The following is a 22110-nucleotide window of genomic DNA, read 5'->3' on the forward strand; positions in this document are numbered from 1 at the left end:
GTTTTGGAGAAAAATATTTATTTAATAATGAGATATTTCCTCTGTTTCAATTGTTTAACATCAATTAAAGGTTAGATTATTGTGATTTTTTTTTTTAATGAAATTTCAAAGGGATAAACAATGCAGATTTTATATATATATTTTTATAGGTATAATAAAGCAAAATCTAAATCTTTCCAAGAACCCTGTTAAATAATACAATATAGGACATTTTGTATCATAGGTTTAATATCGGAAAAAAAATTATGAAAACCTTTCATTGTTCCTAATATGCAGTGTAAGATCAGCTTTAGAAACTCCAGGAGGTATTTTAATTTTGAACTTCAAGGTCAGTACGCCTAGACAATTTCAATGAGTGGGATAGTGGAAAAGAGGCCTAAACTGGCATTCTGGTTCCTCCTTCTATGCCATTGTAATGGGAGCCAGCTGGTAGATAGCTGTGCAGTGTGTAAACCTCACTCTCCTGACCTCAAGAGCTGCACTAGCGACTGATGCTAGAGGCTGTAGCCTTTAACCTCCTTGTTCGAGACCCGTACGGAGCAGGTAGAACAGGAGCGTCACACCATGTACCCCCCCCCTTAGCGCAGAAGTGGCCTTAACGGACACCTGTTTTCAGATTCCAGTCCCCAGTGTTTATACTCACAACAGTGTACTGTATATTCTTATCAGATAATGTGATGTTTAGCGTATTAACTGTGTAAAAAAAATAAAATAAAACAAATGTGGCACCATAGTGCTGATACTTAAGAAAGCAGTGATCGTTTTTTGACAGTGCCTCACCCGTCAAGCAAGTTTAAGGAATAGTCCATTGAAAATTGAAAATTCTTTCATGATTTACTCACCCTCTCGTTATTTCAGATGTATATGACATTCTTTCTTCTACAGAACACAAACAAAGATTTTTAGAAGAATATCTCAGCTCTGTGGATCCAAACATTTCAATGAATGGTAACCAGACCTCAGAAGGTTCAAAAAGGATATAAAGGCAGCATAAAAGTAATCCATACAACTTCAGTGATTAAATCTATGTATTCAGAAGCAATATGATAGATGTGGGTGAGAAACAGATCAATATTAAAGTCATTTTTTACTGTCATTCTCCACCTTTGACCAGCCCCAACCATAGGGGGCTGAATGTGAAAGTCCACTGGAGTCTTATGGATTACTTTTAACCCCCCACAGCCCGCCCGCATTGTGAGGACCAACATAGCTAAAATATTCTTTTAAAAATCTTCGTTTGTGTTTTGCAGACTATATACACTGAGGTGAGTTACAATGATATCATAAACGAATTCTATTATGACAGTCAACAACTGCACGAGTTGAGCCTGAACTAATTTTTTCTCCAACTAACTTAAAATTGTTGTTATTCTCTGTCTGGAACGCACTTTTTGGTAGTTTTTATCTTGCTGCTCATGGAGACCAGAACCAATAAACACTCCAGCAGCAATTAGAATCATCATGGCGGCGCCCATTGGTTAGTCAGAAAAACTGTGGATATTATACAACTGCTGACTCTGGACTACCAGTAGCCTACAATCTATTACTTTGCAAGCAAACAAACAATAATTTTGCTGTAGATATTGCCTACAGCCCCAGCAGCCAAGGTAATAAGGTGCTCTCTGTAGATGATGGGTTTTTAAAACTCTTAATTAATCAAGAACTCAAAAACAGTTGGATAAACAATGTTGTTACAGCCAAAATAAGTGAACAGTTTGTGGTTTAAGAGAAAAACAGTAACATTTAGAGCAGTGGTTCTCAAGTGGTTTTGCATTAGGTCCCAGATTTTATACTGGGCATCAAGTAAACAAATTAACTAATTAATTGGATTGACATATTTACCCATACAATAATTACCCCTTTAAAACACATTGTCATGTTTATACTTGCTACAACGTAATTTTTTTTGCTTCGCATAGTTTTGTGCATCTACCTAATTTGGCTATAGATTCTAAGTGACAGATTAGAGTTTGATTGGACAGACTGCCTTTGATGTCAATAACAAAAGACATGGGAAGCGTTTTATCATCCTTTTTAATGCAATTATATTTTATTATAGGGAATTAGCATTGTTTTCCAACAGACCTGCAACACTCCAGTTGAGAACCACTGATTTAGAGCAATTTCACATTCTGGTTATTGTTTTATCAGTTTTCTAAGCAGCACTCAAAATCACAGTCTTAACAATGTTTACTTTTCCCTAAGATCACAAACTTTGACCTGAGATTATCATACTCAAGGGTCAGGACATACAGTAATAGCAACAGAATGAGGCTTGGGGCTAAATCTAGACCTAAATCCTGCAGATTTTGCCACATGTGAAAATGTGACAACAATATATGTTATGTAAAAACTTAATTGAATGAATAAATGAATAAATACAGTGAGTTAAGGCCCATTACCAAGTCCCTGTTAGCATTAGCCTGCATCACACTAATCTTCAGACAGAGAGGCACTGCATTTCCCCATGTTGGCAGTCACATGCCACATCAGGCTAAAGAACCAACCCTTGCAGAACAAACCATGCTTTTAATCCGTAGCTTAATACTTTTTCTTTTTTTCTTCAATTTCAGTCAGGGGACATAGACCATATGGTCATTAAATAAAAGAGTATAGCAACGAAGAGCTAGAGAAGAGCTAATAAAAAATTGAAACCGATCAGCATCCAAATGAGCAATGTTTTCAATAGAACATAGTAAAAAACTGCTGAGCACTCCTCAAACTTGCTGACAAACATGCGCTTGGTCATTTCAATTAATATTATCGTCTTTAATCCCCTTCATGGTATTTTTGCAGATGCCCTGGACTTTCATCTCCATTTCCTCTTTTCTGTCTTTTTTCATCTTTCTTTTTGTTAACACTCTATCTCTCTCTCTGTTGGTTTCCATGACACTGACTCTCCACTGGTGGGAGTGTTGGTGGGCGGTGGAAGCAGTTGTTTCCAAGGAGTCGTTCAAATGTTGTCGATTTCGGGAGCTGTGCTCCCTGTCTGTTGAGAGGCACACAGAGGCTCACAGGGCTGGCTGAGTGATTCTGATGAAATGCTCTTACTAGACACAATACTGCTGAGACTCGGCTTCCGCCCTCCATGTGGCTGGGCCTCAATCTCCACACGTACCTCAATATTGGTCCCTTCCCTGCTGTATAAAACAGTACGAGAAAAGTACGTATTTTTAGGGAAAAATGCCGAAGGCATAAATACTGTATCTAACAATATGGTTCTCTGGCTTTCTTTATTGTTTTATTAACAATATGAAATGTGATCACCTCAGAGCAAATGTTTGCTTGCCACTGAAGGCACACTCCTCTACTACATCCACTTCGTCTGACTGGACATCCTGCTCAGTGCTGTCAATATGTCTATCAGCAGGCGGTTCAATGCAGCCTTCTGCTCCTGAATGGACCACACTGGTGCTTGGAAGCGGCATCACTTCCTCCACATTCACACTTACTTCCTGTATGCTTCCATCAGTTAGAGCTGGATTGGGCTGGCCTGTCCAATGGTCACTGACTACATGAGAAAATAGAAGATCTTCAAGAGAAGTTTAAATGTCATCAGATCAGGCCAAATTGAGAGCTTAATATAACAATCCTTATATTTTCTGTATTATGACAGTTACAATTGTTATAATCAAATGCAAACTAAAATGAAAGGGTTACAGCAGGGCTTAAATCTGTTCCAGTAAACAGGGCTAACATCATTGGATATGCTTTGTATTGTCATAAACCGCATTTTTTTTAAAAGGTAGACTTTAAAAGGTCAACTTACAATTGGCCAGATCTTCCAGCTGTATATTCTGGGTTTCCGGAAGTTCAGTTTGTGGCCTGCACCAGCCATTCCGGCACAACGACATGGGCACTACCCCGTAGACATAGGTCAACATAAGAGGCACTCCAACCCCTTGAAACATAGAAAAATGTATTTCATTAGACATTATTAGGGCTTTTTTTCAATTGAATGTGTTAATTTAGTGCAATAAATCATGCCCGAACCCATATGTCAACTCTGTCATAAAGGATTGCCCTACCATCAGAGCAATTCAAGCTTGTAGTACCAACTTTGCAAATCATGTTTTAACCCAAAAGCTGGTGGCACAAAATGAGCAAGGAGTCGTTCACATGGGGCATGTACTTGCATTTAAAACAGCAAGATAGAGCACAACAAAAAGGAACAGAATGTAGGGGTTTCGAGAGGCTTTGTAAAAGTTTGACACATTTTTTACTATTTGAGTGTTTTAAAAGCATCCATCTGTATGTATACATAGACAGACATTTGAAAAAAAATAGCACAGAAGAAACACAAGAACACTTCCTGTGTGAACGACCCCTAGGTTTACCTTAGTTATTTGTAAAATGAGTTGCCATGTGTGCAAGGCATACGTTTAAATAAAACAAATATACTGGCTTCTAAAGCCACTTTTTGTAATGTTTATTCAATGATTTATTATTCTGCCAAAATAAAGCAATGTCTTTGAATGATCTTGATTTAGGGGCTTCTTTCAGCATATTAATCATCACATTTAGTTATTTTGATAATACAATCTTTTAATTGATTGACAGCCCTAATTATTATTAATTACGGAATATATTCTATAAGAGTATGAGTTAAGTCCCTATATGAAAAGGACTACACAGATAAATATTCAGATTAGTAATATTTATCAAAGGTGACCTTGTTTTGAGTCATATCATTTTGAAGAACAAAAAAGGTGTCAATAATTCAATAATGGCAGCATAAATACACAGAGGCATAATGCAAGCAGTAAAGACAAGGACAACAATCCACACACAATACAGGACAAAAAAGGCCATCATTCTACTGGTTACAGATGAGAACAGAGTGTCATTGTTGGCAGGGGCATTCTAGGGGACGAGGCCCCTCTGTGGCTCAGCTGAGGAGACGTCAGAGCTGAAGAAAACACAAGGCTATTCAGAGGGGAGAAAGAGAGGGAACAGAAGCGTTGAGTTTGGGTGGGAGAGTACAGAGTCATGAATGCGCTGTGCTCAGGATTCACGATATGCCATGGAGATCGTTCTGACATTTGAGTTGCAGCCGGCTGCTGTAAGTTTTCCCTCCCTGCTGCAGCTCTCACAGGAGTGCCAAAGCAGAAGATAGAGGAGTCAACAGAGATGACTGGGCCAGTTGCTCTGTGCATGTGTGTCTGAATTAAACAGCTGCATGCTGAAAGATCTAAGGATCTAAGTTTCTTACAAGCAACCTATGTGTTATCTGAGAAGTATGTTGTCATGTTTTAGTCCAAGAGCTTAATTTAGCAAAAAGATATCTATACCTCTCTCTCTCTCTCTCTCTCTCTCTCTCTCTCTCTCTATATATATATATATATATATATACAGTATATATAATATTAAAGGTGCTTGTTGCTGTTTTTTTTTACAATTACTTGCTCATACATTGGCTCTTTTGTGACAGGCAGGCTTAAGTAGCACCATTTATTTTGGACTCATGCCAGAGGAATCAATAAGAAGAAATACTGCTCATCTAAGCACTTTCACACTGCCGTAAGCCAACAGTACGACCCCTGAAGTGCTTTCTGACTGCCAGATACTCTGGTTCCTAAACATCAATTGCCATTATACTTTCATTTAGCTTTATAAAAAAAATAAAATGACCTCAATTACATTTCACACAATGCAAAGCTAGGCAAGTTACATATAGGACAAGTTACCACAACATTTTACATGCTCATCATTCCATTAATACACAACCTCGATCAAAATGTATGGTTCTTACCCACAGCAATGGCCGCTATGACTGGAGACACAAAAACAGACATCATGACCCCGCTCGCCACTGTCAAATAATGCTTACTTCCTGAGATATTGTTTTTCTTACAGCGGCCGTGGACCTGAGAGGCAATCAACAGATACAGACTTCAAGACGTGTGCAAAATAATTAGAATGAAGCATTACCTACAAAGGGAAGTAATCAAATTTTTTTATGATTAATGTGATTTAATTAAAAACATCTTGGCAGTTGCTCTTGCAATCCTTAAAAGTGGGCCTCTAGCACACCAAACAGAATTGCAAAAATAATGATTGTTTTCCAGACAGGTTTCCAGAACACATCTGCCATTGGTCGACAAAAAGAGCCAATGTTGCTATGTTGGACTGGTCAAACAGAGCAATGTTTTGATTGTGCCACAGAGAAAAAGGGTTTTACTTAGGGGTAAGTAAACAAATGGCTTACTTATAGTTGTCTCGCTATTTAACATTGGAAAAATGACACACTTCACTTTTAAGGACATAATGGCTTCCATAAACAAATGGTACAAAGACTCTCTACAGAAATGTTCTATATCACACTTACCTGCTGTGTGAAGGAGACATTTACATTTATGCATACAGTAGCACTTTTGTCATGATGAGCATACAGCCAGGGGCATGACCTTGTCTTTTACTCAACCTAGAGCTATCCAGGTTCACCACAGAGAAACATATCAGCTCACTGGATGAGTAGTTTGAGTTAAACAATGCGACACAGTTTAGGTCTTTACCTTGCGGCCCATATAAATTGGGATCCCCACAATGATGACAGGTATTGCAATACCCACTATGAGTGAGATCACCACTGGAGCCCCAAGCAGCATGCCAACCTGCCACAAAACCTTTCGTGTCTGTGACCATGGCTTCTTTCCCCAAAAAGTGCAGCCGGAAGGGCTATAAGAAACATAGGGAAACAGAAAGAGAATATAAGCACTTTAAAGCCATCAGACAGACAAAACAGACATGTAAACAGGGATCTATTTTGTGTTAAAGAGATAGTTCATCCAAAGATTAGTTTCATCCAAAAATGAATGGTCTATCATTTCTTAATTTTATACACATGTTTATGTGTGTTTTGTCAATGTTTTGATTTTCATGTCTTTTACATTGTAGTTTAGTTCATGCTTCCTGTCCCTGTTTCTTTTCATGTGTCTTGTCATGTGAATTCCTGTTCCCACCATGTTTAATGTGTTCTTATTGGTTCCTTGGTTTATAAGTCTTGTGTTGTTATTGGTTCATGTTTCATTTGTCTTGTTATCTTGTTATCAGTTCTGTTCTGTCATTGATTTTTACGTTATTAGTTCAGTTTATTTATTGGTTGTCTTGTAATCTTGTTTATTTAAACCCTCGTGTTTCCATTGTCAGGTATTGTTTGTGTAATGTTGCTGTTGATTCGAGTCCTTTCATTTGATTATAGTCATGCCAAGCTATAATCATAGTCCTTGTTTATAATCTGTTTTGTTTGTTTGGATTTTCTACCCTTTTCTCCCCAGTTTGGTATGCCCAATTCCCAATGCGCTCTAGGTCCTCATGGTGGCGTAGTGACTTGCCTCAATCCTGGTGGCGGAGACGAATCTCAGTTCCCTCCGCATCTGAGAATGTCAATCCATGCATCTTATCACAAGGCTTGTTGAGAGTGTTAACACGGAGACCTCACGCTATTCTCCATGGCGTCCACGCACAACTCACCACATGCCCCACCAAAAGCAAGAACCACATTATAGCGACCATGAGGAGGTTAATCCAACGTGACTCTACCCATCCTAGCAACCGGGCCAATTGGTTGCTTAGGAAGTCTGACTGGAGTCACTCAGCACGCCCTGAGTCATTACGTGCTGCGCTACCCAGACCCCCATTTATAATCTGTTTTGTTTTCTTTTATTGCTTTGATACCTTCACATTTTAAGATTGCATTTTGTAAATAAAACTGCACTTGGGTTCGCACATCATCTTCATCTTCTGCCTGTCCTGCTCTGTAACGTTACAGAGAGTTACAAGAACTATGACAATAGCTTGGCTTGACTATAATCAAAAACAATGAACTCGATCAACAGCAACATTACACAAACAATACTGGACAATGGCATACATAAATGTTATACAAGGCCATAATATGCGATTACACTCTGTTATTGTTATTTATGATGGCAATGATACTAATGCAAACATTGGTGAATAAAAGTGTTAATTGTTTTAATGGGCAGAATTCAGACAAAAGAATGATGATAAAATGTATATCTAACTATTGGCAGATGTGTGAATGGATTTTGGCAGTAGATGACACATGAGTAAAGCAGTAAATAAAAACAAATAGGGTGAATGGGCATTTAAGAGTATTTGAGTAGATTACCTGTTTGGACTAATTAAACCAAAAAAATTGCATGACATGTTCTTAGAAAATGTCCCAACACGAACGATCGTACATATGTAGGTCAATTTGAACGTTACACTGAACTGAACTGAATGTTACATTTATATAGCACTTTTCTGACACTACACTCAAAGTACTTTACATAGTGAACAAGGGGACTCTCCTCAACCTCCACCAGTGTGCAGCATCCACCTGGATGATGCGACGGCAGCCATAGGGTGCCAGTACGCTCACCACGAACCAGCTGTTAGTGGAGAGGAGTGAGTAGAGTGATACAGGCAATTAATGGATGGGGATTATTGGGAGGCCATAAATGATAAGGGCCAGTGGGGAGAATTTGGTAAGGACACCGTGGTTACACCCCCTACTCTTTATGAGATGTGCACTGGGATTATTAATGACCAAAGAGACTCAGGACCTCAGTTAATCATCTCATCTGAAAGACAGCACCAGCTCGCTAATAATTCTACACAGATATTAACTGTAGAAGGAATTAGTTGTCTGCCTCAAAGTAGGTGGTGCTCCAGGTCACTCCTACTGATGACGACGACCAATGGCAGCAAAAATGTGCTTAGCAGCCGGGAAGTAGTTTTCCTGAAAGTTCTCCTTGGCAAGCTGTTTTGAACCACCAAAACAATCTTTTTTGCCTGTTTTTTTATTTATATATATATATATATATATATATATATATATATATATATATATATATAAATGATGTCACACCTGTTCGTTCTTTGATTTTGTAGGAAGAGTGCAGAGGCCTTAAAGGTGAGTAAATACAGACTGAATTTTTGGGCGAACTGTTCCTTTAAGCCAGTAGTGTTACTGCAGTTTCAAAGCCCTTGCAGAAGTTACATGCAAGTGTTTTTTAAACGTATTATGCTCTCAGAAACCCCTTCACAACTTTAGCCTGTCCATGACATGGAGTTAAAGCTGAAGACAAGGGGAAAAATATAAATATTAGCCAATAACAGCCAGACACACACTGGTGTCCAATTGGATCAATATATTATGATCACATCCTTCATTAGACCCATCGACCATCTGGGTGAATTACAATCCTCTATAGCCTATTTTTGTACTGTTCTGTGTGACAAAGTCAGCAATGAAACTCAAAATATCACAGGTTACTGACATGAGGAAAGAGAGATCTGACTTAATTATTGATGAACGCTGATCGCTAGTGCTCCATTGAGACAATGATTGACTTAGATTGAAATCATTTGTCACAGTAGGTAAAATTATGAAGCTAAAAAAGTCTGGAGGGTGAGGTGAATACTTTGCCCTTGTTTGCAGGCAAGGGGCTGTCCATGAGACTACATTAAGACGAGGGCAGAAAGATGCACAAGACAGAATGAGAAATTAATAAAGGAGGGGTAACAAACACACATAAACGTACACCACACCAAAAGAATGGCCAAAAGGGAGCAATTATCAATTGGTGGTTTGGCATTTTCCTATTATCTTGTTGTAAAGACAGGACCTGTACCTTTAGAGAGCACAAAAGTTCCCACCCATTTTTTCAGCCATCTGGGTTCCAGAAATATTATTGAGTTCTTCCATAGACTTTCATAAAATCCTCGATAAAAGAGTTCTAAGCAATTAACAAAACCAACCAGCTCTGAGGTGCATCACAACATTACAAATTTAGATTTGAAGCATAAGACAAGGTATAAGTCTGTGAACCTAATGTCTTTCAGGAGGGCACGAACTACAATCCCATGAAGCACTGTGAATGACATAATCGATAATAAAATGATGGGAAGTATGCAAAACTGTTAACTTAAGTTTGTTGATTACAACTATAAAAACAAGTTCACATGCATTGCTAAATATTCTAAAAGATACAAATATATAAGTGGTTTGATGGTGATTCGTTTGCGTTATTCACGGTACGTCATGGGAGTGGATGGTCACTCCAAGGCTTGGTTTGCAAGCTTTCTTCGCCACAGTTCTCTGATTGGTTGATCTTTCTCTGCTGTACAACTGGTAGTGTAGCTTATCCACAGTGAAATTCTGCTATTAAACATAATTTTGAAACAAAAAAATGGACTGATGGCTTCAGCTGGAGGATCATCCATCGATACCATCGATTAACAACCTCGGAGCTCACAGTAGGTCTGCCTTTAAATGTTGATAAGTTATTGGTAAAAATCAATTTGTCTATGGAAAAAAATGTATGGGATTTTTAGTTCCGGAACCCAGCTGTTGCACTCTATTAGAAAATGCAACATAATACATGTTTTAAACTGCAATGTAATAATGATAGTTTGACAATTTCTGATGTAGGTGATGTGGGTGATTCTTGTCAAGCCAACCAAAACTGATGTTTCTTTATGTTTTTGTGTCAGCTGCAGTTTCACTGAGAGAGGAAAAACAGCTAAATAATCAAACTGTTATAAAGACAAAACTTTATTTTTAATACAAATTATCCAAAACAAAGTTTCATTCCCAGCAATGAATATTTATGGATGTTAAATTATCTTAATTCACCAGCCATTAGCAGGTGTGACAAAAAGTTCATTTTGGTAAAGGTTATTTATGAAAAACTATCCAAACCTGGCTGGATCCCAGCATAATGGGGTGTTCATTAAATTAAGAAAATCTGCTACAAGCAAATCCTGGGGGTAGGGTTGCATGGACTGGGAAATATGAACAGACATTTGTACTGATTAATTGATGAAAGTCTGTGCTGGCCAGCATCCAAGAGTGGAAAAATCTATCCAAACTCAGTTTTAGTACAGTTATAGTCCATTTAAATTGGAAGCAAAGTCACTACTTTAAAGATCACAGAACTCTGTAATGCATCACTTTTTACAAGCCTTTTGTTGATAAAGAGGAAATAAGCAAATCTGATAATCTGAAATGGTTATGAAGTAGGCTAAACAAGCAACTCTGTACAATGTAAGTATTGTAGGGCTGTATTTTGCATTCTTGTGCTGCAGGATTGCCCCTGTTTAGCAAGGTCTGAATATGTCCAAGTGTAGCTTAATAACAGCACACAAACTCTGGTGCTGGTGATGAATATGGGCTACAGTATGTGGTTGCTGGCAAATGCCTTGTATTTGGTTGTGAAAGTCCCCTACAAGTACATGTAGATTTAACAGCAGAATGGGTTTCTCTTACTGTAACTTGACTGTACATGTGTGAGTGTGTTTACCTGAGGTAGTGCACATCCGTTATCTCCTGCATACACAGCCAACAGAACTGACAGGCACACACTGTACAGTTCATTCTGTTGCAGCTGCCATCATTAGTCTTCATGATGTAGGCACCACAGCGTGGACAGGGCTTGATCTCCTCTGCATCTTTAACAGAAAGAGCAGAATAAACTTAAGGGAAGACGTGGCTATTTTCGGAATAGCATACTAGCATACTCGCTTACTATTGCTGCTGAAAGTAGTATGTTTACTGTTCAGTGTGCACATTTTCTATATGAATGGAAAGTCCCACTGCATTTGCCAAAATGTGCAGCAGACAACCACAACACACTGGCTGTGTTCAGAATAGCACACTATCATACTACTCTTCCTTTATATGCTATTCTGAATATAGCTACTGTGCCCAGTCCTGTATCCCACAACTTAACTTGCTTGAGTTGACCTTCTATTTCCACTGTGATGGATCAGAAGCAATTACAGCTGCTTGACACATTATTTGATCATACATTTAAGACATGTTTGCTCAAAATTGGATTAGAAATGCATAATAACCTTCAAGTGCAATGTGATGAGGTCATGTGTCATCCATGTAAGGTAGTATCCTACTATTTGAAATCTTGAACTACTATTTCCCTGGCTGTTTTTAATAAACAGTAAGCAGTGTACAGTGAATACTTTACAGTATTCAGTAAGTTGTAAGGTAGAATTCCATTCGAATATAGCTTTAGTTGGGAAATTGAGGTATACCAACATAACACACTATCACAATGTGTGTGCCGTACCACCAGGATCCTCGTTGAACACGTAGAGTGTGGAAACATCATTGGCCCCTGATGTGTAGCGAGCTCGCTGACGTCTGGCTTGGTCACAGGTCTGGTCTGGGTGCCACAGCTGGCGGCAGTGGTAGCAAAACTCAGTAGCACAACCTTCCCGACGACAACTTAGCTTGGGGCACTCCGCACAGCCATAAGCTATCACTGCATAGCTAATGATAACATAAACAATACAATTAAATGAGGAGATAGCAAAGAATTAATGTGTTAATATATACTATACATATAAGAACAAAAGTGCTGGTTGTGTTTACCAATATTTTAAAGACCCCATGAAATGGCTTGACAAGTGCAGTTTTATTTTCTTTTAAAAGTTTGGGTAGGACTTATAGGCTCTTGTTACATCACAGTATATAAACCATGTTTTGCTACTTGCTAATGGACTGGACACAAATCTATGAAGTGCAAGATTAGTCATTAAAGGGACAGTTCACCCAAAAAATTTAAATTCTCCCATCATTTACTCACCCTCATGCCATCCCTTTCTTTCTTCTGCAAAACACAAAGATTTTTAGAAGAATATTTCAGCTCTGTAGATCCTCACAATGCAAGTGAATGGGAACCAAAATTTTGAAAGCTCCAAAATGCACATAAAGGCAACATAAAAGTACTTCTTATGACTCCAGTTGTTACATCCATGTCTGCTGAAGTGATATGATAGGTGTGGGTGAGAAACAGTTCAACATTTAAGTCATTTTTTACTATATATTCGCCAAAAACAAAAGAAGAAGAATGTGAAAGTAGAGATTGGTAGAAAAAAAAGACTTCAATATTGATCAGTTTCTCACCCACACTTATATAGCTTCTGAAGACATGGATTTAACCACTTGGAGTCATATGGATTTTATTGCTCCTAGTGCTTTTGGAGATTAAAATTGTGGTACCCATTTACTTGCATTAAATATCTCAGAGCTGAGATATTCTTCTAAATATCTTTGTTTGTGTTCAGCAGGAGAAAGAAAGTCTATTCACATCTAGAATGGCATGAGGATGAGTCAATGATGAGGGTATTTACATTTTTGGGTGAACAATCCCTTTAATATTTTGGTCATTTTCCTTTCTGCTAAAGTTAATTTAGTCAACTTTTAGGAGAACACTAAAGAGTTACTTCAAAGTTAATAGATATTGAAGGGTGAGGGTCGAAATCCCTTGTCTCTTCAGACATATAAATACATATATATATCTATATATATCCTTTTATATCAATATCTATCTATATTCTGTTGCTTAACTTCTTTAATAAAGTGATGAATTAACTATATGCATGATCACATAATCAATTCTATTTTCTTATGCATAACTGAAATATACTTTGAATCATATGTGTGTTGGAACGTTAACTAGTGTCTTTTAAGGAACATTCCAGAGTCTCTCTCTCTGTCCTGCCCGTAGTCTGAAGGTCCTTTGGGGATAAGCTTAGCTGTGATGAGAGGGGGCAGGGAGAATGTTAAACATATGTTCTGTGTTTGATCGTTACTTTTCTATGGTTAAGTATATGGTTTAAAGTCCTATGCAATACTACCTGAATAGTAGAAGTGTGATTTTCTCTTATTATTTCTTTAGGGAAGAAAGGTATGTTATTTCTACCCCTCTCCTCTGAGTGAAAATTTTATCTCTCTTGTTTTGGCTTAAATGACCTGATAATGTGCGCTCTGGCTCTCCTGTGCCCAGAGAAAAACTGTTGTTCGTCAGTGTTTTGTGTGTGCGTTTGACCTTCTACCTAGGTTTTGCACCCAGGGAGGCACACCAGGCCGACTCGAAGACGCCCGCGATCATCTGCGAGGTCACTTCAGATGTAAATCTCGGGCTCTGACGACAAGTGCGCTGATTAATGTTGATAGGCCGCATAGCTCTCTATATGTAGTGACTTTATGTTCTTTTAGCCAATCAGGAGTAAAATAATGGAATGTACGTCCTTGCAAATGGTATAATTGATGTAAGATTTTGTGTAAGGTACGAGTTAGCTTTCGATCTCCTCGTGAGACTTTGCCTCTGGCTGTACCAATTTCACTGCAAACTATTCTTCAGTAAATTTTGATTCTTTAATTGAATTTCTCGACTCCTGGTTTTCTTTCTCCATATCTGGTCCGGGTCATAACTGTTATACCCCTAACAATATGGACTAAAAATATGAGATCTGAGGTCCTTAAACACATAATTTGATATGTGAACATATGTTGGTCTAGAAGATCCTGTGGCAATTACTATCAACAAAGCATCCAGTATTGCTCCTCTCATCAGTCACAGTAGTAAAGAGATGCACTGCACTGAGGCCCCATGTGGTGTGACTGCAGGTGATACCTAATACCACCTTGTTGACAAGAAATAACAAGCATCCCGCCCTTCAGCCACGGCTTCCCATCACTACCCTGATCTAGTTCCTGTGACGAAACCTAATGCTAGCATCCATAACTATCCATAATGCACCATGGAGGACACAGTGATTCACGCCGCAGCGTGGGTGACAAACAGATCTGCCTTTCCTCCATTTTTATACTCTGTTTAACATATGCAATAATCATCAAATAGAAAACAGAAAGTATGTCCTTCTGTAAAATTAGCATAATCGGGTTTTAAATGGTTTCTAGCTGATTGAAGCTGGTTAAAGTGGTAGATCAGCTGGACTACAAGCTGATGGGGTGGAGGCCATCATAGTAGACAAACTTAGTCAAGCTGGTTTTGAGTAAAAAAAAAAAAAAGCAGTTTCCAAACCTGTATGACTTTTTTCTTTTTCATTGTAGTAAAAAAGATGCAACAAATGTGAATGGTGACTGAGTATTAAGTTAAAATGAACTTCAACTGTTACAAACTTGTCTCTAGACACCTATGTTCTGCTCTATTTTTGACACTTTGAGCCACTATTTTTTTTTGGCACAATAATGCGTTTGGTCTGAAGAGCCCCCTTAACATTTACAACTTGAGAGATCAAATTCTCTCAACTCATTTTGATTCAAAATACTTTATTTGAACAAGTTTTTTTGTTTCTCTCTTGCAATCAATTGTGATATATTATGTGTTGCATCTATGTCAGCAAGCTTTTTGTGTAAAGCAAAATCTAATCTCCTGTGACTATCAGCAGAGGTAAATCAAATGTTGGTCACAGATAAGGGACCATTTACAGTTAAGCAGCCATTATCACAAAATAAACCCTGACAGGGTGATCGGGATCCTGATTAGATTATGTGATAATGACCCAACATTATCCTGCTTATTACACACTACTTTCCAATTCAATAAATAAATGGACACATAAATGGAAATATATTTGCAAAATATGAGAAAAATGATATGAGAAAAATTAAACTAGAACAGCTATAGTATGTAAGAAAACGGCTGTCTGGAACAACATTCAGTTGCGCAGTTTAGCAGCATTTTACATTATATTTGAGCTCAGAATGATTGACCAATCAGAAACAAGAATTTCAGAGAGCTATCTAATAACTCTTTATAATGGCACTCAAACGCAGGTATGGACAATTTGTTCCATTTCATAATTCTTTCACATTGATGCTTCATGTCTGACCTGCAGTCTGGTGCCGGGCACCAGCGAGTGTCTGGGTCAGCAGCCAGAAAACGGCGCAGCTGGAACTCTTCAAACCTTTCCAGCAGTGCACCGTCATCCAGAATGGCACGGACATCAGGCAGTGCCAACACTTCAGGGCACTGCGGGCAGGCAATACCCACACGACTCTCAGAGATCTCGATGCGTAGGTATTGGCGCAAACAGTCTGTGCATGCACGATGCCGGCAGGATGACAGGCGGGGGAAGAGGCCGCGTGGTTGACTCAGGAGGCAAAGTGGGCATTCCACCAGGTGCTCAAGCAGCTGCTCCTGACTGGAGGAGGACAAAGACAGTACTCCCATTGATCCCGTGCTGCCACACTCTGCACCTCGTTCACCGTCTCCCACTCCACCTCCTTCACCTTTCCCAAGATCTCCTCCAGCCTCTCCAAAGTCACCTTCTTCAATTGGAGCCTGTTCATGAGAGCAAAAAACAGTTACTCAGAGCACCTAAAACATTAGTATGACTGTGTTATGTAAGTAACGACACACCTACATTTTATTAAAAGGGATAGCACCCAAAAATGAAAATTATTTATTTATTTTCATTCATTTTTTTTACTCATCCTCATGTTGTTCCAAACCTGTATGATTATTATTATTATTATTTTCATTGTAGTAAAAAAGATGCAACTAATGTGAATGGTGACTGAGGCTAACATTTTGTCTAACATCTCCTTTTGTGTTCCACGGTAGAAGAAAATAAATAAATAAATAATGACAGAATTTTCATTTCATTTCATTTTTTGTGTAAACTTCTTTACAAACTACCCTACCCTGAAGAAAAACAGCTTAAACTAGCGTAAGGTGGTTTGCTGTCTTAGCTAGCCACAAGGTTGGTTACCACTGATCAGGCTGGTCTGATTAGATGTTTCAGAGTGGTTTTGGGCACTTGTCAACTGGTCAGGCTAGGAGACTAGCTAAACCAGCTAAGACCAGCCAGCCCCACTGTAATCTGAATAATGCAAATCGCCAAAAACTAAAGAAAAGGAATGTGAAAGTGAAAGTGGAGATTGACAGTAAAAAATTACTTTAACATTGATCTGTTTCTCACCCACACTTATCATATTGCTAATGAAGACGTGGATTTAACAACTGAAGTCACATGGATTACTTTTGTGCTGCCCTCATATGCTTTAGGAGCTTTAAAGTTCTGGTCACCAATCACTTGCATGTTGAGGACCTACAGAACTGAAATATTCTTCTAAAAATCACTGTTTGTGTTCAGCAGAAGAAAGAAAGTCATACACATTTGAGATGGCATGAGGGTGAGTAAAAGAGAATTTCCATTTCAGGGTAAACCATTCCTTTAAGGGGCTATGCTGAATCTTTTATAATTGGGTTTGTTGGTGTAGCCTAATGTAGTCAGGTTGATTCAACATGTTAAATAATATTTTGACTTGAATCAAACCAGTTAATTTAGATGTTACCACATTTTGAAGTACCACTTTTTTCAGTGCACCTTACACTGGTTTAAGCTGGTCTTTTCAGATGGGTTAATGAATAAAAATGTGGCCAATTGTTATAATCAAAGTGACACGACTCAATGCATGCTCGTGTACATGTGTGTGTGAGACCAAATGTGAAAATGGCATGACCTAACCATGCTGTTTCTTGGCAAAAGGAGGAAAGAGACACTTTCAATAAAACTAATTGAATACAATATAAATTTAGGAAGGAAAGTGAAATGACAAAGTGTCTACCTGGTACATTAACTATTTCCATAGTTTGTTGAGGCAACTGAAGAGATCAAAATTAAACTTAAACTTGAAAAGTTTACAAGAGTAGAGTGAATCCATGTAGGCATCATCTATCTTACTTGTTCCACATGCTCATGCTCATTGGGTGTGAGAGTGATGGCAACCTCTTCCTTGTTCAAATTCCCAGAGGGCTTTTCAATCCTAGGCTCAGATTTGGGCTTTCGGCTGAAGAAGCTGAGAAAACTGAGGGACTGCGCCTGTTGCTTGGGTCTCTTCATTGTACGGAGCTGAACAGTCCAGCCAAAACAGCATAAGTGAGGCAGGCCTGTTTTGTTTGAGTGTCCCTGAAAGCGGGTCTGTTCCTTTATGGTCTGACAGTGAATATTGGTAAATAGACCATTGTGAGCTGCAAGTTAGAAAGTCGTCCACAACAGCGTTTCCTCATGAAGGTCATTGTTTTCTTCTCACTTAAACATAAGGCTTGCTCTACATGTATTTTTCCTTCAGGTATCCAAATGCATCACACAGATTTTCAGCACTGCAAAATACAAAAAGTAAGATTGAAAGTAAGAATTTTGTTTAAAATATGTTTGAGTGTACAAATAAATAAAAACTAGAGCAAGCACTTTCAAGAAAAGAATTCCACAAAAGGTAGTTTGTATGATAAGACAATAGATTTCAAAAGTATATGGACACTTTCTGGTTGTAAAACATTAGTGGAACATATCCATACCAGAGATTATTTAGCAGAGATGGGCCACTTCTATTTAAATGAATGGGAGAAATTGCAACGCCCAACCAAGAAGCTCAAGCACCCAACGGTCAATGGATGTAGAAAGGAAGTCCCGCCTTAAAGGTAAAAGAGTCAATCACCTTTTAGATACAGACATCACCTGTCAATCAACTCGCTAATGTGCATGTGCATTAAGGTTTGTTGACATTACCTCATCATGGCAACAAAGTTTTAAAACTGGCTATAACTTTACACAGAAAAGGCTAGTAAGTGATATTATCCCACTAACATCATGTTTACATGCATATTGTTTAAGTCTTGTGGCAGTGAGTATTTTACGGATTGGCCCCCATTCACTTCCATTGTAAGTGCCTCACTGGAACCCAGATTTTCTTTAAAGAAAAGGAGGGATGAGTCGATTACATTTTTTTTTTGTTAATTAATATTATGTCATAAGTGCTGTCGATTGATCTTAACTTGTACTGAACTGAATATTCCTTTAAAGAGTGGGAGATTGAGACAGAGAAGCCAAATGATACAGTATATTTGACAGACTTCCACGTTTTCCCTATGGAAGGGTGCAGAGGCTGTGACATGGGGGATGGGGTTTTATTTTCAGTTGTTATTGTTACCCTCCTCAAAAAGAAATGCTAGATATGGAGACAGACATGGATGGATCAGTTAGCATTACAGAGGAACACCTAACTTCAAAAAGCTAATCTCATTTTTTAGCTTGTTTATAGTTTTTATTGAAGAATAAAAAACTAATATTTTCACTGAAGAGACAGCATATTATCATCGTAATCTCTTTCAGGATTCACAAGAACATTTAGAATACATTCTGTGATATTTCCTACAGTATAAAGCAATCAGAAAAAGCAGTACCTGATGTTACATGGTCATTAAAACAAAAGAACAAGCAAACAAAACTTTCATGCCCAGTAGATGACACCCCTTGGGAATTATTTTTGTGGTAATGGGTTTTAAAAGTTAAACAATTAAATGTCCAACACTGTCCCTTGTTCAAAACAATCTTATGAATTTATTTCATTTCTGCATTGTGCAAATTTGCAATAGAGAAATACATATTAAAACCCTGTTCAACATCATGATCCATTAAAGATCAATATTTTGATTTAACATCTAAAAGCAACCTCAGCCCCTCTGGCAGCATCACATAATAAACCTGAGAGCCTGTCTTGCATTTGACTGCTTCATCACTCAATAGAACAGAAACCAGTTAAGAGGATAGACCTATATAATCAAGAACATTCAACACAACTGACAAGCAGGGCTCTTATGTTGCACTAGACTGAACGTGAACCCAAATATGATTATATCCCTGTCAGGCAAGGGCTCTGCACTTATAATAGAGAAATTACAGAGGAAAGAAAGATTTCTAAACAAGGCACGAGAAAAAATGACAAAAGTCAGTAACAGGAATAAATTCATATCCTTTGTCTTACTGAGACGGACGGACGGACGGACAGACAGACAGATAGACCTGCAGTTCACCCAAAAAGGAAAATTCTCTCATCATTTACTCACCCTCATGCCATCCCAGATGTGTGACTTTCTTCCCTCTGGAGAACACAAACAAAGATTTTTTAGTCTGTTCAGTGGAATTGTGACCAGAATTTTGAAGCTCCAAAAAGCACATAAAGGCAGCATAAAAGTAATCCATATGACTCCAGTGGTTAAATCCATGTCTTCTGAAGTGATTTGATAGATGTGGGTGAGAAACTGGTCAATATGCCAGTCCTTTTTTCACTTTTAATTCTTGTCCCCGACCAGAAGGTGGTGATATGTACGAAGACTGTGAATCGCCCAAAACAAAAGTATTTCAAAGTGAAAGGGGACATTTATAGTAAAAAATGATTAAATATTGATCTGTTTCTCACCCGCACCTATCATATCACTTTAGAAGATATAGATTTAACCACTGGAGTCTTATGGATTAGGCTACTTTTATACTACCTTTGTGTTCTTTTTGGAGCTTCAAATTTCTGGGCACCATTCACTTGCATTGTATGGACCTACAGAGCTTAAATAATCTGCAAATAATCTTCGTTTGTGTTCAGCAGAAGACTGAAAGTCATACACATCTGGGATGGCATGAGGGGAGTAAATGAGAGAATTTTCATTTTTGGGTGAACTAGTCATTTAGAATTTGAGTTAATTTCACTTATACTAACTAAAAGTGCTACATCATGCTCATTGAATTAATTAAGAAGGAATATGAAAATGAGTTGACATGAAAACAGAAATATTGCAGTGACAGTGGACTGCAAAGATAAGACAGCTCAAATGTGGCTTCTTTGTCCATTGAGCAAAATCCTGTGGCTGTGTTATCTTTCTCTATGTGTTCCAGGACTGTTCCTTAACCACATAAAGCAAAGTTGGGCAACAACTTTGCAAACCAAAAATATCAAAGGCTGATGCAATGTCATCATAGGTAGGTTTACAATTAGACTTCAGCACATCAGGCTCTTTTGTAAGAGAGGGTGCCCCAATGATATCCTGACAAATAACTGGATCAGCATCGTAAGCAGGACAGCATCGTGGCAATGCCGTTTTTGACGTTATATGTGGACACACCTCCACATTTCAGTAAAGAGCGCATCAGTGATTGCGAGTATTTACATTTCCACCAACTGTTACTTTAGTGATACATAAATACACTGTACGGACCTTTAAATTACACTGACACGACTCTGTACATAAACACATCCACTTCAGATCTAGCTAAGAAGATCTCTCGATTGTGCTGAAATATGCCTCTTTATACTTGCATTAAATGTCATTCACTAAAATGTGTTGTTAATAAAGAGATTTTTAATAATTAATCAGAGGATCTTACCAAGGCATCACAGCACTGCAGGGAGTGGCAATGTTATTACGTATTGCCGTTCACCCCTGCCAAATATAATACTTTTATGGGCAAATGCAGTTAATGCTATCCATACACAGGAAGAGAACAAATATTTTGACCAAATGATAGCACATAATAATTGTATGAAACCCGCCTCTTACCTCTGCTCCGTGCGTTATCTTATTGCAGCTCAGCGTCATGGCCTGGCTCCTCCCACTGAGCGGACGAGGGCGCACAGGCTCCTGTAGCTCCTCCCACTGCTGTAAAACGTCGCCTATTTGCTTATCTTTGAGCGTTTTTCTGGACCCTGTGGTGGTCCGAGTTGCACCTCATGACGTTGGCGAGGAGATCCCCTGGAACCGAGAGTTTCCCCCTCTGCTTGAGAGGATGTAATGGCCTGCGGGAGACCAGGGTACTGCAGTGATCCGAATCATTGGATGACGTAGAAATGTCTTCTTTCATTCATTTAGCAAATGCACATTTTGTGCAAATACAGAGTAAAACTGTCATTCGGACCCCAGTGATAGGCACTGAATAATGTTGAGTGGGACCTATGGACCAGCAAAAGAAAGAGATCAACATAACGACATTATATAACAATGTAATAATACCACATTATGTAAGAAATATGTCATTTGAGATAGCAGTTACAATGGCCTGTACAGAGAAAAACTGTTTATCAATTGTCGTAATATAGTACATTCTCCTTACGGCACGAACATTGTGATTATTATTATATTTTAATATATATTATTATTGTATTAATATTATATAATATTAAAAATATGATATTATTGTAATAGGCCTATGTGTTAAGATCAATTGGTAATGGTTCTACAACAATTATGATATAACAACAACAATATAATAATAATTAATTAATTAATAATAATAATGATATTGATTGTTATAATATAGTACGTTATTCTTTTGCCACAAACAATGTGGAGAAAAGGTAAAAAACAAATAAACAAAAAAACTTCCAAATAAACCACTCCCCAAACAACAACATTCTTCTTCCTTTTATCATAATCATTACACGGTATTAATAATAATAATAATAATATATTATTAGCCTATTATTATTATTATTAT

The 22110-nt window shown here is 38.0% G+C and overlaps 1 protein-coding gene across 6 annotated transcripts; it reads right to left on the reverse strand.

The window, feature by feature from the left end:
* Positions 1-1159: 1159 nt before the first annotated feature.
* LOC127624217 (E3 ubiquitin-protein ligase RNF19B-like) lies at positions 1160-21343 on the reverse strand. 6 transcript variants are annotated; one of them, XM_052098939.1, is made up of 11 exons: positions 21177-21343; positions 17530-17948; positions 15673-16124; positions 12099-12301; positions 11316-11463; positions 6516-6678; positions 5753-5867; positions 3770-3901; positions 3268-3532; positions 3119-3137; positions 1160-2989 (listed from the first exon to the last, which is right to left on the reverse strand). In XM_052098939.1, exons 2-11 carry the CDS (start codon positions 17686-17688, stop codon positions 2954-2956), a joined length of 1692 nt encoding a protein of 563 aa, XP_051954899.1. In that variant the 5' UTR covers positions 17689-17948; positions 21177-21343; the 3' UTR covers positions 1160-2953. The 6 variants fall into 6 exon arrangements, with proteins under 6 accessions (XP_051954899.1, XP_051954898.1, XP_051954897.1 ...); XM_052098938.1 differs by having other exon boundaries at positions 3119-3140; XM_052098935.1 differs by adding an exon at positions 18144-18259 and having other exon boundaries at positions 1162-3140; positions 21177-21195.
* Between the last annotated feature and the right edge of the window lie 767 nt (positions 21344-22110).

The sequence above is a fragment of the Xyrauchen texanus genome, chromosome 30 (genome assembly GCF_025860055.1).
Source record: "Xyrauchen texanus isolate HMW12.3.18 chromosome 30, RBS_HiC_50CHRs, whole genome shotgun sequence".
NCBI classification, from domain to species: Eukaryota; Metazoa; Chordata; class Actinopteri; order Cypriniformes; family Catostomidae; genus Xyrauchen; species Xyrauchen texanus.